The following is a 17,556-nucleotide window of genomic DNA, read 5'->3' on the forward strand; positions in this document are numbered from 1 at the left end:
AGAGACTAAAGGCACTGAACTACCAAGTAGCTGAAATTCAAACCCAGATCACTCTAATTTTACACGGTGTGTGTTTCAGCTCTAACATAGTGGTTAAGAGCATAGGTTCTGGTGATAAACTGCCTATGTTCAAATCCTGGCTGGTGCTAGATACTACTTTTGTGACTTGGGCAAGTTCTCTAACTTCTGTCTCAGTTTCTCCATTTGTAAAATAGGGATATTAACAGTACCACCTCATGGGGTTTTTGTAAAGTTTTAATATAAAAAATTAATGTATGTGGAATGCTAAGTATTTAGAACAGTACTTGGTAAACACAAAAGTGTTTGTTATTATTATTGTTGTTATTTAGCAATGTTTTTGAAAGCTCCATTGGTAATTCTACTCCCCTTCCTTTAGTTCCCTCCTTATCCCTAATCTCCTTTGAGAATTATTGTTCTAGATTCTTGTTCTCATCTCATATTTATCTATTTCTGGACTAACACATCACCAGCATGGAGGGCCAACTAAAGGAATACCACTGCCTTCAACCCAGCTATACATTTCTACTTCCCAAATTTCCCCGCCTGTCACTTTTACGTTCATGGTTTATTATTTAAACTTCTAGTTTCTGTGGGTCCATAGCAAAGATCTGAAATATAGGCATAGGCTGAGTAGAGGCAAGGCAGTGACAGTGGCCCTGCTTCTTGTTACATGACCTTGCTGATCTTTCCTTCCAGTTATGTTTTTGAAGTTGATGGTTTTATTGTGGTTTAATTTTTGAAAACAACGCACTAATTTTTCTTTCCTCTGTAAAAACTATGACAAAATTAAGTCAGTATAGGAGTAAAATGTGCTTAGCGCAGATGTTCCTATTGACCATCAGCCTTTTAAAAACCAGATACTGTTTGAGAAGGGCTAATGGGCTCGTGGGGTTATTATGTCAGAGTGTGCACAGCTCTTCTTCACGTGGGGTAAAGAGAACTAACCCATTCATTCTAATTTTAGCGCTTAAAACAAAATGAAATAGAATGACCCATAGACAAGTTGGAATCTGTTTTACTGTCTCCCTCAAACTTGCATTTTTTTCTTTAAAAAACTCACTTATTACGTGAAGCAGAAGGATATCATCCCACTTCTTTATTCATACACTTGAAACAATACATAGACTTCAAGTGCTGGTTTTGATTGTGGTTAATTTGAAGTTACAGTGTAAATCCCCATGAGCATAGTGGAGTTTTCCTCATGATTTATGGTGTTAATGTGTTTTTTCCTTCTGAAGCAATTTAAAATAATATTTTTAAAGTTTTGGTCTGGAAATGTCATTTCATCTTTTTATTTTTTCTCAGTCTACATTTGTATTTGCCACTTTAGCTTTGTGAATTGAGAAATGATAAATAAGGGACAGCAATAAGGAAGTTTACAAAGTTTGAGAGGAATTGATTAAGGTATATTATTATGAAAATAAATTCAAAGCTAAGATTGTGATTGTTTTCATATGCTTCAATTATTAAGTAAATCTTAAATTATCTTATACTTCTGAAGGTTCCAAATAAATTTAGATTTTCTACATACAGCAGATTGGAACATAGTAATTTACTGTCTTTTCTGCTTATTGGACTTAAATTGTGGATCTACTAGGCATCAAGTGCCATATTAAATATAACCAATGTTTTCAATCAAGTCACGAATACAAATTTGATCCATGCTATTCTGTATGGATTAGGATAGAGGTTTATACATAAAAGTTACTATAAGAAGATGTAGCTTCAGGATATGCAGAGTCATGCTGGAGACATCCATGTGTTTTCTCATTTTCACACTTAGATTGCTAGGTTAGTTCGAAGCTAAATTCTAATTCCATTTAGGTTTATAGAATAATCAGCCTTCGCTTTTTCCTGACCAGTTTCCAATTATTTAGCCTTTTTCCTCTAAAATCCACGGAGCAGAGTTAAGCACTATCTTCCCTCTAATTTCATAGCATATTCGAAGGAGCTTTGTAGGGAATGGAACAGGTTGACACAGTACCAAGCATGAAAAAAGGCAGGTTTCTTGAATCCTATCTTTGTTGTGCTAAATTATTTGGGAAACACTGCAGTCATCATTATTCAAGAGTAAAGTGACACTGAAAAACAATATATATTTCTCAAGGTAATCATTTAGATTTATTTTTAAAAGAACAGGAGAGTTTTCTTGTTGATTTTGTAAGAGTAAAGGCAACAGTCAGCCATTTCTTTGGCTAATGCATGCGATTCTTGAGTAAAATTTAAGCCTTGTTACTTTGGAAGGATTTAAAGGAATAAGACATATGTGAATAAAATGATATTAGATCTGCATAATTCTGAATAATAAAATAAAGATTAAGATGGTAATATTGGTCTCTCAAATACTGCTATTTAAACCTTGAAAATCAATAAAGAGAAAAGATTAGTGGTGTTTCTTTGGTACTAAAGATGTAAAGTTAAGACCAAATTGTTCTATTTTCATAGATTAAAGGTACAAAGAAAGATATTTAAAAACATTAAAATGGCTATTAAATTCTCTTGTTTGTAAAAAATCTCCTATGAAGTACACTTAGAAGAAATCCCTGAGTACATTAACCACTCTGTTAGTATCTTCCTTCATAAACAAAGATGAACAATTTTAAAGCTTTGCAAGACATAAAACATAATGCTTAGCAAAAGCAGTATCTGTGTATAAGATTCCCTTCACAGTGCTTATAAATTAGTTTATCAAATGCTTAATAGGAAAAAAAACAAATTTACAAAATTAAAATATATTTGAACACATTAACCATTCCTAGTTAAATCAAAAAACCATTCTCTTATACTCTCTCTATTTTGTTTTAGCCACTCAATGTTGTTTTTCACTGTTTCCAGCACTTGCTGCCTAGGTGTTTCTCCTGCTCCAGCTTCTGGATATTTTTTGAAAAAGCTCTCCATCTATAAAAGAGAGGGAAATAATTAAGGAAGTCATTTTTAAGTCCAATTATTCTTCAAGAATTTCATTTACAGAAGTGGATTCGTCTCCTTCTTACCTAGAAATCCAGTATCACTACATGACATTGAGATACATCTCAGTGCATCATTTAGATTGAGCCTATCTCTCAGACTGGCCTTGTAACCCATGGCTTTTGGGTGCATGGCAGTGTATCAAGCCAAAAGAGGCTCTGACATATTAGGGAAAGAGAGCAGCATGCTAGCAGCTGGCATGCCCGTTCCTGCTACTGCTGGATTCTCTGTTTTCTGTACATTCCCCAGGGTGGTCCCTGGAATGATGGCTGTGTTTAGCCTTTCACTCCTGGGGTCTAGAACAGTTAATATACTTGCAGTTCACTTATTAAGAACACATAAAAAATCTGTTAAATTTGGTTTTATCTTCCTACTTCCCTCCAAAACTCTTCCCTAAACTCAAGCATAGTATGATTTGCTATTTACAAAAATAAGAACTATTTTGTTTCTTAACACACAGAAGAATGTTAACATTCCTATATCTAATACACAGATATTGAAAATTCATATAATGTGTCCAATATTAATATACTTTTTCTCTCCTCCGGGAATTGAGATATTTGAAACCTAAAAGATTTAGATTTAGTTTTGAAATTCCAAAACTACAAATTCTGAAAAAAATCACATCTTGACCATCTTATTTTGGGATAACATTTACTAGGAAAGGGGAGATATACTTTTCATGCATTGCTAACCTGAATGATCTCATGCAGACTTCTAAGCTCTCAAGACCTTGCTTTACTCATATCTTAAACTTTGTTTCTTGCTTATTTGAATTTTTTTCAGTTTAGAAAAAATAGGTCTGTATTTTATTTTTTAATCGTTACTTTTTTTTTTTGCTTTATCGAGATACAGTTGTCAATAACTGCACACAGTTAAGGTATATATCATGATGTTTTGATGTACAGTTGGCCCTTCATATCTGAGGGTTCTGTGTCTGAGGATTCGACCAAGCACAGGTCAGAAATAGAATTTAAAAACATTATGTTGTTGCTGACGTGTCCTATGTAGTTAGGCCTACAATGATTCTGTCTATACTGAACATGTACAGATTTTTTTCATCTTTTTTTATTATAGGTATACATTTACTTAGATATAATAATTATTCCTTTCTTTTAGTCTTCTGTGATCTGAATAGAGAAAATACCATTTCTGTTTTTTGGAAAAGTTTAGTTTTGTTCCTTCTAAGACAAGTTTAGAGGTTTTATCTTCATACCTCCCAGAGCTGTAGTTCAGTGTTGAATGGCTCTGCTATTGTGACAATCCGGCCAAGGTATCTGTCATTGATTGTGTATCTGAAGAGAAATTTAGAGGAGTAAAAGGGAATATAAGTACACAGCACTTTAAATCTTTTCTCTAGATGCAGACATTTCCTTTTTATTTTGTGGATTTTTTTAAAAGTAATTTTCAAAGTAAGCATAACATTTAATCTAAAATAATTCTATTCAGGAGAAATTCTTAGGAAACTCTGCACTTCTTTTTGTAGATAGATTCACGCCACTTTCCCAAACATGGTAGACAGCTTGTTTTATTCTTGAAATCAGCTCTCCTTTCATCTGTACACATGAAAACCCAGCTAGAGTCTACATTTCTCAGCCTCCTTCATAGGTAGGTGGAGATAGGTGACCCAATTCTTATCATTGGAACAGAAGCAGAAGTGGTATGTTCAACTTATGCCTCTTCACTTAAGAAAATTGCTTGCCTTAGATTTCTTGTTTGTTTGTTTGTTTTTTTTCCTCCTCTTTCTCCAAGTTTTAATCACAGATAGGATGAGGCTCTAGGTTTAAAGCTGCAAAACCATCTAACAACTAGGAATGCTGACTTAAGGAGACTAACCTGAATGAGAAATAATTACTTCTATCTTTCTGTTATAGCAGAAAAGCTCTATCACCTTTATGCTAATACTCTACGGATCTTCCTGCATATACAGAAATTTGAATATAGGCTATTTATCTTGCTTTCGAAAAGCTTTATTAACTACTTGTATTTTGGGGTTATAATCTGTATCAGCCTGGCTAAGTAAAGACACTTGAAGCTAAGTGCAAAGATAGAATATCATCTACATCCTTGTCCCTTTTGTATTTTCTCTCTTAAAGAGCAAGAATCAGAAATTTCCTTATAGGCCATAACACCAATGATTGGTGATAGGTAAACATCTCATCGCTATTAATCACAGTGCAAAAAAAACAACTATGAAAATATGTATAAAATGTAAGCTGTTGGAAGTTTGGGGAAGGATGAAAGAAAATATATCATTAGTTAAAGGAGTCAACAAGCAGTAGGAGAAATTTTACATTTAAAATTATCACATAGCAAAGGCAGAAACCATAAAAATAAAAACTGATAAAGTTTGTTGCACATGCATTTTTTAAAGTTTCATACTAAAAAAAGCCATAAAATTAAAAGTCAAAATTTATTACTTTGTTTTAAAAAGAAAAAGTATTTTCACTATATAAAGAATCTTTCCAATTAGTGAGAGGGAGAAATATGCAAACATAAAATTAGCAAAATAATGAATTGGTAGTTTGCAGAAGAAATAGAAAGAGAATATACCAATGGGAAGAAGATGAAAAGTTCTAATAATTAACCATGATCTTCAGTGCACTAGGTCCAATGCTCACTCTTATCACCGACACCACTGAATTTAAATCCACTGTGTCTCTCATCTTTTATGTCTTAGAAGTCTAAGGCAATCACTTTCCCTTTACTTCATCTCATCAGCCACTATCCAAAAATCTAAGATTCTGAGGCATCTATTCTCAACACTGTCCCTACAATATGTGTACCTTCTTGCCTCTCTGACTTAGCCTCCTAGATATTCCCACTTTCTTGAACCATTCAATCTAGTGCTCTGGAACTATCCCTTTACAGGGAATACCACTTCTCATTTGGGGAATATTTATTTTCTCTCATTGTTCATAGCACCAGGTCAGAAATGGAATAGGTGTGTCGAGTCCCACCATTGCTGCTTCCAGACCATGATTCTTCCACTCTCTATAAAGACCTATGTTCCTTCAGGTTATTCTTCCTTACCTCATTTATGATGCACTTTGGCACCTGACTCCTAGTTTTCCTCCCTACTCCAAGTCATTCCATTCTGTGAGGCGATTTCGAGGTACGCATGGGTAATTAATATAACATCTTAGCTCTTTAGTTTTTTTGACCTCCTTATTTCCAGTGATATTTTCCTCACTCCACCTCTGCCACCAATTCCCATGGTTATACCTTGTGATCATCCATAAGTACTCTTCCTATAAAATGATTTGCTTATGCACCCTCCATGATGTAATTTATCTTTCAGTTTCCACTATGACCATTCTTTGACTAAATCTGGATTTCTGTTCCATTGACCATCTCTACCCCTACTTTCTCCTGGACCATCAGCTCTTCCTTTTCTTTCCTTTATTTCCTTACACAGTCTAGATTTCACAGTCTACCACTTTCAATAACATTTTTGCCCAAGCTCTAAACTCTCTATTTTAATAGTTTGTGTCTGGCAAAACTCCAGCTTTAGATGAAATCAACAGCCATTTTTTCTGTTTGCACCAGGTAGCCAAGTTCTCCCAAGGGAGGTCATCCAACTTTCCCTATAATGTCTCACTTTAAATTCATGGATATTATTCTTAAATAAGCTCTCTAACTTGGCAATCATCCTACATTATCCTGGCAAACTCATTTTCTTCCTCTTTGAATTGTTTTTTTTTTTCCCAAATGTTTTCACTCTCTTCCAACCTCCAAACACTCCCCCTCTTCCCTTCCTCCCCACTCCCTTGCCTTCACTTCACCAGGAAAATACATAGTAACTCCTATATCTTTTAGCTTACAAACATACAAATGTACCTATTTTCCTTCTATCACCTGTACTGTGATTCCTAGTTCTCGCCATTTTCTTAAAAGCTTAATTTAAAAAAATATTTTTTCTCTCTTACATATTAAATTTTTCATTCTTCACTGGATATTTCTTATCAGCTTTTAAATATATTAAACATATTAAAATTTTATTTTATTAAAAAAAAACATTTCCCTTGATCTGTTATATTTCTTAATTTCTTTTCTCTCACATTCCCATTCATAGTCAAACTTTTCAAGATATTTCTCTGTAGTTCTTGTTTCCATCTCCTCACCACCGACTCGTTTATTGATTTGTTCTAATTTGGGTTCTGCCCCCATCACTCCACTGAAAAACTCTTTCTAGAATTACAATAGCTTTTATGCCAATAAATCTAATGGGCATTTTTTAGTCTTTAGTTTACTCAAACCTTAAGTAGTGTTTGACAAGGGATTTATAACCTTGAGACAATCTTTGTTTTAACATCTCAAGAGACTCAAAGGCATCATATATAGCAAAAGAAACTCACCATTCTCCTGCAAATCGTATCTTTTCTCAAAATTATGGCATTATTCTTGACAGCTCACTTTTATCTCCCATTTCTAATCTACCATCTATTTCTAAATGTTGTTCTTATGTCCTTATCTCCATCATTACATCCATAGTTCAATCTACCACTACCTTTTGTCAAGACTACTGCAATAGCTCTCTACCTGCTTTCCCCAAATTCACTGTGGCCCCCATCTAGGTCTGTGCTGTATCTCAGCACCAGAGATTTCTTTTCAAAGTAAAATCGATCATTTCATTTTCTTACTTAAAACTCTTTAGTGGCTTACTGCTCTTAGAACAAAAGCCCAAATCTTAATGTGACTCTGCAAAGCTTACCTTTCCTCTTTTCTGATAGTACGCATTCAGCCAGGAATGCTTCACTTCCTGTTTACCTAATTAACTCCTGCCTTTCTTTCAGAATTCAGCTCAACCATCACTTTCTTAGGGAAGCCCTTAACCCTCCAACTTCTCTTGACATGGTCAGTTTTCCATCTACACACTTTCAGTGTGCTCTGAACCTCTTCTATTTGAAATTATTACAGTTTTAAGTATACACATATTTGTGTGATTCTTTACTTAATAATGGTTTCCATTGCTAGACTCTAAGCTCCATGAGGACAAGGAACCAGATTTGTTTCCCTTTACCATCATATCTTCAATGCTAAGCACAGTGCCTAGCACACAGTAGATGCTCATTGAGATTTACTAGATGAAAAAATTATAATTTAAAATGAGATACCAGTTTTAACATACTCAGTTAGCAAGAATATTTTTAAATGACAGCACTGAGTATTGGCAAAGGTTGGAAACATGGGCAAAGTTATTAGCAAAATTTTTTTCTGGGTGACAATTCTCCAACATTCATCAGAAACCCTAAAAATAAAATCATCTTTTAACAGAACAGTATTACTTCAAGTATTATTTGTATTTTAAGGAAATTGTCAAGGACATTCAAAGAACAAAGTGATTCAGTTTCAAAGATATCCATCAATACATTATTTATATAGTGGCAAATTTGGAACAATTCTATTGTCTAACAGATGGAGACTGGCTAAATAAACTAAGATATATCTACATATTAGAACATAGGTGAGCATTAAAAATAACATTGAAGAAGCACACTTAAAGACATGAAGAGATGTCCACAATATAGGATGGTCTGGGAAAAAAAGGTTATAAAACCAAATGAATAATATGATTCTATTTCTGTAAATAAATTGCCATAAAAAATGACTTAAAAAACAAGAGTGTGACAACAGGGGTTATTTCTAGATGGTAGGATTGTGGGTGATTTTTGTATCCTTATTTTTGCTTATCTGCATTTTGTGCAAAACAATAATACTATTATAATAAGAAAATGGAGATTTAAAAAAGGAAATCGCAGTAAGTCACTGTAATTATATTCTACAGATTCAAAGAAAATCTGCTAATTACAGGTAAGAAAACAATTTTTCTCAATGCCCTTCTATAATTTCTATAATTTTCCTCTTCTATTTTGTTATTAAGGACTAAAAATTAAAGGATATATTTGAGAACTAGCAATGAATCAATTGAATAAAGACTGCAACTACCTATATAAACACTAGAAGTGTAAGAACAAAATATGTTCATACCTAAGAAACCAGTAGTACCACATAAAGTTTAGCACTGAAGGAGAAATATGCTATATATTTATCACATTCATCACTTTTAAAACAAAAATAAAGATTTAATTATATCTTAAACATTTAAAAAAAACATTTATGTGAAAATAATCTTCTCAGACTTAATAGTTACATAAGTATGGTTATGTTTCCCAAAATAAATGATTTTGATGAACACAAAGTATTTATTAAATTATTTTGTTTATGAAGTATTGTTTAAATAATTCCAGTCATGTCTCATTGACTTAATTTTTTCAGCCATAGTCATAAATTAAAACCAACTGATTTATGGGGTTCATCCAACTTCAGTTTCATCTATTAGTTTAGTGAAATTTTAAAAAAGCAAAGAAAAATTTCTGAAATATCTTTGGAACTTTGTGGTTAAGTCTCAACTGGAAAAGACATTAGTGGTGTGGCCATCAGTTGTCATAAAAATCACATGATAAAAGCTTTATAAAAAAAGCAGCTTATTTATTTTAGGATGACAATAAATTGTTCAGAAATAGAGGCAGTAAAACCACTCATTCTGAAGTCTAGAAAATGTTCAAGAGTTTGGAAATATTTGGATAAAGCTTGGCTCATTTCTATTTAATTTGTCTTATCCAATTTTAATGCGAAAATTCTCTTTATTTAAACTAACCATAATTGATATTGGACATTGTCTGTTTTCATGTTTGTATGTTGAATATATGGTTATTACATAATTTTATGTTTGAAGTTATTTAAAATAATACCTCATGAGAATTAGATCACTAGACTGAAGAAATATTAAAAACCTTGGGTGAGGGTTTTGGAACTAGCACTAGAATTAGTTTATCGATTTATTTTTCTTGAAAAAAATTCAGTATTATGTCTAATAGATTTACTTTAAGGCCAGATGTTTATGACTTATGACAAGGTTACACCTGTTTTTTTGTACTTCTTAAATTTTAAAGAAGAATAAAAATGAACTAGTTTTTAAAAATGAAAAATGCATCAGTTGAAATAAATTACATCGGAGCTATTCAAATAGGCCTTGAGAAATACGCTATTTCAGGGATCTCCAACCCCTGGGTCATGGACCGGTACCAGTCAGTGGCCTTTTTGGAACAGGGCCACAAAGCAGGAAGTGAGTAGCAGGCAAGTGAATGAAGCTTCATCTGTATTTGCAGCTGCTCCCCAGCACTAGCATCACTGCCTCAGATTATCAGGCATTAGATTCTCACAGGAGCACGGGTCCCTGGTGCCAAAAAGGTTGAGGATCACTGTTCTATTTAATAAACAATAAGGGGATGACCATTTTATCATGCAAAATTAACATTATTTGCTTCTCTTTTCACAACAATGCAAAAATAAACATTGCTCTTCATCTATATAGGTTTCTTGCAGCATATACCAAAAAAACCATTTTATAGTCTTTTCAAATTAAAACTACACAATATTTGTCACTAAGTATGTATCTTTCAAAATGGAAGGTATTATCTTGCAGAATATGAACTGTTAACCCCACATTTCAACACGTTCTGAATAGGTAGATTTATTCATTCTAAAGCAAGCATTTTATTGAAACGATTATAAACAGATGAACAAAGCATGAACCCACACATGGACACACACACACCCATATGCCAATTAATCTTCATAGAGGTGGATGAGCAGTTACACTCAATTGTTGCAAGAATAGAAAAGGCAAAAATTTATCAAAAATAAGCAAAAGCAATGGAAGATATTTTGGCTGAGAGCAAGAGATATAATCTGGATCTCAGAAGAATGAGAAATGTAAATCAACATAGTGGCACTCTGGTGAATTGTAGAGTAGAAAAGAGAATAGAAATAAAAGTTATCGTCATAGTTAGTATTTCTGATAAGGCAATCAACTAGGTAGTGCCGACAGGAAGACAGAAGAAATTAGGAAAGGATAACAGAGGTTATTTCCTGGGTTGGGGATTACAGATGGTAAGTGTCTTTTGGTTAATATTTTCACATCTGATTGGCATATATAACCTATATTATATTTTATACCCTGTCAAAGAAGTATCTTTTTAATGAAAATAAGCATTAAATTTAGAAGATCGGGACCAAGAATAGCAACATTTTTTCTGTATGAGACCAAAGAAATAAGAAATTTGGGAAAGCATCCCTTTAATTAATTTACTATTTCCCATTTTAAAACTGTTATTGCCTGGGAAACATAGTTCCCTTTTAAGAACTTTTCAAAATACCTAAAGTTTAATTATCTGGTCAAGGGATATAAAAGTTATTATCCATATAAGTTCAGTAAGATATAGGGCTATAATTTGAACCTAAGTCCAGGAATTCTCATTTAGTTTTCATTAAATATTAATTGAGAACTAAAAATGTGCCTGGAATTATGCTAGGTGCTTGCATAACAGGCAGAATTATATTAACTTATTTTAATCAAACTAAAAATAATGTGATTTAGGCATTTCTTCAGATCTCAGAATTCTATAAATCAGGTAGAAACAATATTTTCCAAAATAAGAAATTATGCTGAAAATTAATTAGTATACTGCTTCTCTGTAAGGAAAATACCATGATCCTTTAACTTGTATAATACACCGTTTCATATATTGTACAGATGTCAGAAGTACAGTAAAGAGAAAAAGAAAGAACTTATAAATAGTATCCAACAAAGAGAACAACAAACTATTATCTGATCATCCCACCTGTTTACTAAATATTCCCAGTTGAGCTGTATCCAATTCCAGGCCATGGTCTTGCCATAGCTGTTATATGAGATATATCGGATGACTGTAAACACATCCTGAGTTTTAATAAGGTTTGAGTCTTTGAGCAAATCCAAATACCTAAGACAAGCCAAAAATTCAAAATGAATTTTAATGTTCACCCTTAGCTAAATTCTAATAGAACATAGCTTTCATTCCTATAATTCGATTCTTAATGCACAAATCAACAAAGTTAATTAAATATGACAAATGGTAAAACACAATTTAATTTTTTTCAAAAATATTTAATCATTTTTTTAAAAAAAGCCTATGATTTTGAGGACTACTGAAATATAACTACAGAAACATTAAAAATTGAATTATTTTGAAAGTAGTAAAAACAATAAACATCACAATTTTAAATATTAATTAAATAAGAAATTGTATCTATTAAATAGAAACACTTTATCCATTTATCTATGATCCCACTGAACTATAAAAAGGAAGCCATAAGTTAAGGGAAAGTATTTATACTCTTATTTTATTATGGAATAACAGTTAAGTCTTATTTGTTCTTCACAAGATTATAATAAACAACCTCCCAATGTAATCTATATGGTTAGATTAGTTGGGTATAATTGTAGTATAATGCAAATAAGTCCAAATCAATAGATTAAGTAGCCAAATCAATAGATTTTTATTAAATTTATGCCCTGGCTGTATCTACAGAGAATATTTCAACATGCTCTAGACCATTCAACTTCCAGAAATGCACTAGAGGGGTGGGCCCCTGAATTTTTGTGCAATTTATCTTTTACATTCTGATTCATGTCTTAGGAAGGCATCTAAGCATTTGTTAATTTTCTCATCAGATATAATTAGCACAATGCCATCCAGGTAATAGATTAATGTGATGTTTTATGGACTGTCAAGATGATCAAGTTCTTGGTAGACTGTCTTAGGGAAGTGAGCAGAACTGACATATAGCCTTGAGGCAAGATGGTGAAGGTGTATTGTTGGTCCTGCCAGGTGAAAACAAACTGTTTCTGGTAGTCCTTACAAATTGCTTACTGCATTGTAATTTATAATTTACATTCTGCCTCTCCCATGCACCTATGAGTTTCTCAAGGATAGATATCATGTCTTATTCATTTTTATTCCTCAAATCTAGATATTTATACATAGAAAGGATATTATAAGTGTTGATTAAATGAATGAAGTAAATAACTCAAAGACCATAACTAAGCAAAAACACTAATTAAGGCAGAAGTTAGTTGACTTGGGTCATAAGTGAGAGTGGGAGCAGATTCATAAATGAGCTTCAAGCAGTCTTTACACCTTTTGAGTGGACTGTAAATGCACTTTGTGTGTGTGCGCGTGTGTGCATATTGTGGCAGACACTCCTCTACTGACAGAGACCAGTTTTGTTCAGGGGGTGAATCAAGGTATCTTTGATCCTAGGGAAGGTAGACTCTCATCTCAGCTTTAGAATATCATGATTGACCCAAATCAGTAAAAGGAATTTAAGTTCCTCCAAGTCCACAAATGATCAAGTGGTAGACTCATGTGATCAAGTGTGACCAGTTCTGGATTATGAGGGGAAGTGGAAGGAACTGACCTCTTAACATAACATATAGCACCCTGCGAGGAGGGACTCTTTGCTCCTGTCTTTCTTCCATTGAACACATATGTGTGAAAAAAAAAAAAATGTTTGGAGCTCAGGAAGTCATGAGACATCCAACATGTTGAGGTGACAAAACAGAAAGAGCAGGAGCCCAGACCTTAGACAAAAATATTGAACCACTGCACACAACTGAAAACTGTCTACCTCCAGCATTTTTTCATGTGAGATTACATTTCTTTATTATTTAAGCCACTATTACATAGATACTTTGTTTCTGGCAGGAAAAATAATTTATAATAGATTTTCTGGAAATACATCATACTTTAATTAGCATCTAAAAGACACTGAAACCATCAAATGCCATTCATAGACACGAAAAAAAAGAGTTCCAACTTACCTTGACAAAAGAGTAACGTTCTTCACTGATGCTAATCCATACAGCAGTTTTTCTTTTTCTTGAGCTAATGAAGTTTTCTGGTATTGATCAAGAGTGTAGTTCCATGAAGTCTCATTGCCAGAGGTCTGCATTCCATACCTATATACCAGGAGCCTGAGATTTACAGGAATCCTAGAAGAATAAACAGTGTTTCAGATATTTGAAGTTTTCATTTCGCAGTTTAAAATCTTCTAGAAATGAAAACATGGTGGACAGTCACCTTACAGTCCCACTTAGCCACTGCTGAAATAACGTGGAAGCATTGCCCAAGGCTTCTTGGTCTCCCATTTTGCATGCAAGCCCTAACACCGAAGTACGGAGTAACCTTAGGAAACAAACACACACTTTTCAATACATTTTAGAACACACAAACAGATATTAAATTAATATTAGTTTTAAAAATGTAAAAAATAACTTTTCGAGGTGGTCTCCAGTATCATCCCATGTCAGATCATCTGCAATGGGTTTCACTTGATCTCTGAAGTATTCCTGAAATAAAAACATCATGTTCAATGAGTAATAATCCATTATTTATCAATAGTCTCTCATTTATTATAATCTACAGCCCCTTCTGTTCCAATCATTTTTTTTCTACTAGTTCAGAGAACTTTGAGCCTGTCTTCATGAAAGGGATATATTCAGTTCTTACCACATTGCAATTTAGCTTCAATCCTGAAGCTAAGGCCATCCTGATCAGTCTCCATTGTTTTATAAAACTTTGGGTAAGCCTCTTTTAACTTCCACTTCTTACTTAACATTTTTGAGAAACAGAATAACACCTGACATACTTATGGCACTAATGAGATTGCTCAGGAATTTATAAAATAATAATAATGATAACTAATATTTGTATATTGCTTTTGGATTTACAAAGGACATTTATATTACATGTTCCTTGCTATCCCATTACCATAGGCAACCAAGTGCTAACATTCCTATCATACAAAGAAAATTGACTCACAATATTAAATCATTTGTCTAAATTCTTTCATTTACTAAGTGGAAGAGCTAGAGATTTGAATCTAGAATTTGTTTAAAATTACAAGTGTCTTGCCAAAGTGCTGCAGAAAGTAAAGTATTTAAAATGACTACCTTGTAATAAAACCTCAGTGAGGAAATAACAGCAGTAACAATAATGTTATTGTCGAAATAACATGAAATATAATATATTTCGGTAAAAATAAATTCATTTTGACTTGGATAAGTCCATTACAAAAAGGATCTACTTAGAATCTAGGGTTTAAAATGTTGTTTTATAAAAATATATATTTTTTATTATTTTATGTTAGTTTCAATTAATTTATGAAGTGATTCCCCCGATTAGTCTAGCACCCATCTGGCACTACACACAGCCATTACAGTAATTTCGACTATATTCACTATTCTGTACTCTACAACCTAGTGACTGTTTTGTAACTACTAATTTGTATTTCTTCATCCCTTTACCTTTTTCACCCAGCCCTGCAACCCCAAAATATTGTCCATTTTAAATAAAATATTAATCGTTATATTCTTTTTAACACTAAAATATACCTTTAAGTGGTATACTGAACCAGAAATACTGACGCTTTCCAAGTCATTGCACTTTCCTTTGATTGTACTTGGCAGGCAGATATGCTTTTGTGTCTCCCAGGAGCTCCTTCTCTCAGAAATCTTTCTAGTCTGCTAATAACTAAACATTTACTTTCATAAGATGTATCATTAACATCACCTCAATCATAGGGGATAGCTCTTTATCATCTTCAAACATGCTAATGATATATGTTATAGCTGAAATGACTCTCTGCCATGGTAAAAAATCCTCTTCCATTTTAAGATACTTGGTCAAGTTTAGAGCCACTTTATAATCCAGAAGTTGAGCTCTAAGAAAGAAAAAAAACATGATTAATTAAAAAACATAGATTAGTTTTCATTTAACAGAAGGAACTAATATGGGGATAACAGAATTCAATGTTAATGAGAACTTTCTATTATGTGGTTAAGAAAATGCATGGATTGCTGAAGCCCAGTCAAAGGGGTTTGTTCACAATGCTTTCAAACATTCAATAGTAAAGAGAAAGAATATAAAGATGTACATTTGAAAAATCACTCTGGCAAAATTTCACTTAAAACTAAAATTGTTTAGCTATTTGGTTAATACTGATAAACAGAAATGTTTAAATTTTAGATTCATAAGCTAATTATGACAGACAAGTATACCATTACAAAAGCATCTTATTGAATTATTTGCTTTTGGTATGAAGAAAACATAGGAATAACAGTACTCACAAATCATGAATGCTTAAAATATCCCAACTGAACTTCTTTCCCATTTAAACATCTCCTTTTTTATACATTTCCCAATAATATGACTAAATAAAAAGAGGTTTTGTTCCTCCAGAAATTCTGAAATTACTATTTACATTTCAGTGTTAAAATAATCCAATTTCTTCCTCCTTAGAAGGGATTCTAGAACTTTTGAAATTATGTTCTCGGAAATCTGTTATACTTCAAATTTTAGCCCAGGTTTTGGAAGGAATTTTAGATAGGAATCCTTTTTTTCCAATTACATTTTCAAAGTTTAAAGAATATATTTTAAATGATCAGATTAGTGATACTGCTGCACTAAGTGCTATTATGTTTGAGGTAATTTTGTAAATGAAGAATAATGTAATTATATATTGACTTCTCCCCTAAGAGTTTCATTAGAGGATGAACTAGTATTGGAGAGATAAATAAGAATAAAATTTTTTGACATTATATGATTTTTACTAATGAGATATGATACAAAGTTTTCTTTTCAGTTCAGAGAGCTGATTTTTCCTTTTTCTCAGTTCCTGATCAATTAAGAAGGATTTATATGTTGGAGCATCCAGCCTTCCTTAATAAAAGTATAAATAATATTGAGAAATGAAGTGTTTTATTGACTATGTTTGTTAAGTAAAAAAAAAATTTAGAATATTGTGTTGACATTTGAAACTTTATTTATTCAAAAATTTTTCATTTATATAGTGAGAACCTAGGCTGAAAGACTTAAACCATAGAATTTTCCTATAATTCATACTGTAGAGAGAACGAGGGCTAAAATTTAAAGAAAGTTCCCACCAAATTCAATGAAGAGGAAAAATAGGTCCTATGAGGGAATTCTTGCTCTCCTATCTTGGGCTGAGGCATGCAGAAAGTTTGGGAAATCTAGTAACAAAAAATTTGTTTTTGCTTCCTTGTGTTTGACACAGAAAAATGGCTCAGTCCTTCTTGGAGAAGCCCGAGTTAAGTACAGTGTCTTATTAACATGGCTCCTGAATGAGACAGTGGAACAGTTAAAAGAGACCTACATGGATGGAACTGACTCCACACGCTCATGTTCAGCAAAGCCTTCAGGTGGTGTGGAGAGCTTTGGAAAGTCCTCGTATATCTGGTCTCTCAAAGTTAATTTGTCAATTAAGTTCAGATTTTTGGCCTAGAAAGTGTCTTTGCAATCAACTAGATCCCTTTTGATCTTTCCCCATTCCCCTACTTCGTCCTTCTTTTAAAAGGCTGTTCACAAGGAGATGGGAAAGTTGCTTATCCAGTCCTGTGTTATCCTCTGGTCACCTCTGCAAACACCTATTAAGTGGTAAAACTGGTGTACCTAGAGAGCTGCAATCTTGGCATGGCTGATGTTCACCTGGTAGTCTTTATTTGCTAACCTGGCCCTTACCTTGGATATCGTTGGAGCCACTGATCCCTGAAACCTGGCTGGAATCCTGTTCGTATTTTTAGCTTAGGTGGTCTTTTAAGCTATCCTCTGTAACATTCTTCGTTCACCCAGGGACTTCTGCTCCCACCCATGGACTTGTTAG

At 33.1% G+C, this 17,556-nt stretch overlaps 1 protein-coding gene across 1 annotated transcript in view; it reads right to left on the reverse strand.

Annotated features, from left to right (window-relative positions):
• Window positions 1-2,115: 2,115 nt before the first annotated feature.
• Window positions 2,116-17,556, reverse strand: part of ENPEP (glutamyl aminopeptidase) — a 74,700-nt gene continuing 59,259 nt past the window's right edge. The window contains exons 14-20 of the mRNA XM_011361433.2: window positions 15,447-15,597; window positions 14,151-14,224; window positions 13,956-14,060; window positions 13,697-13,867; window positions 11,676-11,816; window positions 4,205-4,283; window positions 2,116-2,919 (exon numbers count right to left, since the gene is read on the reverse strand). Coding sequence (XP_011359735.1) covers window positions 2,767-2,919; window positions 4,205-4,283; window positions 11,676-11,816; window positions 13,697-13,867; window positions 13,956-14,060; window positions 14,151-14,224; window positions 15,447-15,597 — 874 coding nt within the window. The 3' untranslated portion in view covers window positions 2,116-2,766. The remainder of the gene's footprint in view (window positions 2,920-4,204; window positions 4,284-11,675; window positions 11,817-13,696; window positions 13,868-13,955; window positions 14,061-14,150; window positions 14,225-15,446; window positions 15,598-17,556) is intronic.

Source organism: Pteropus vampyrus, unplaced genomic scaffold, assembly GCF_000151845.1.
Source record: "Pteropus vampyrus isolate Shadow unplaced genomic scaffold, Pvam_2.0 Scaffold67, whole genome shotgun sequence".
Lineage (NCBI taxonomy): Eukaryota > Metazoa > Chordata > Mammalia > Chiroptera > Pteropodidae > Pteropus > Pteropus vampyrus.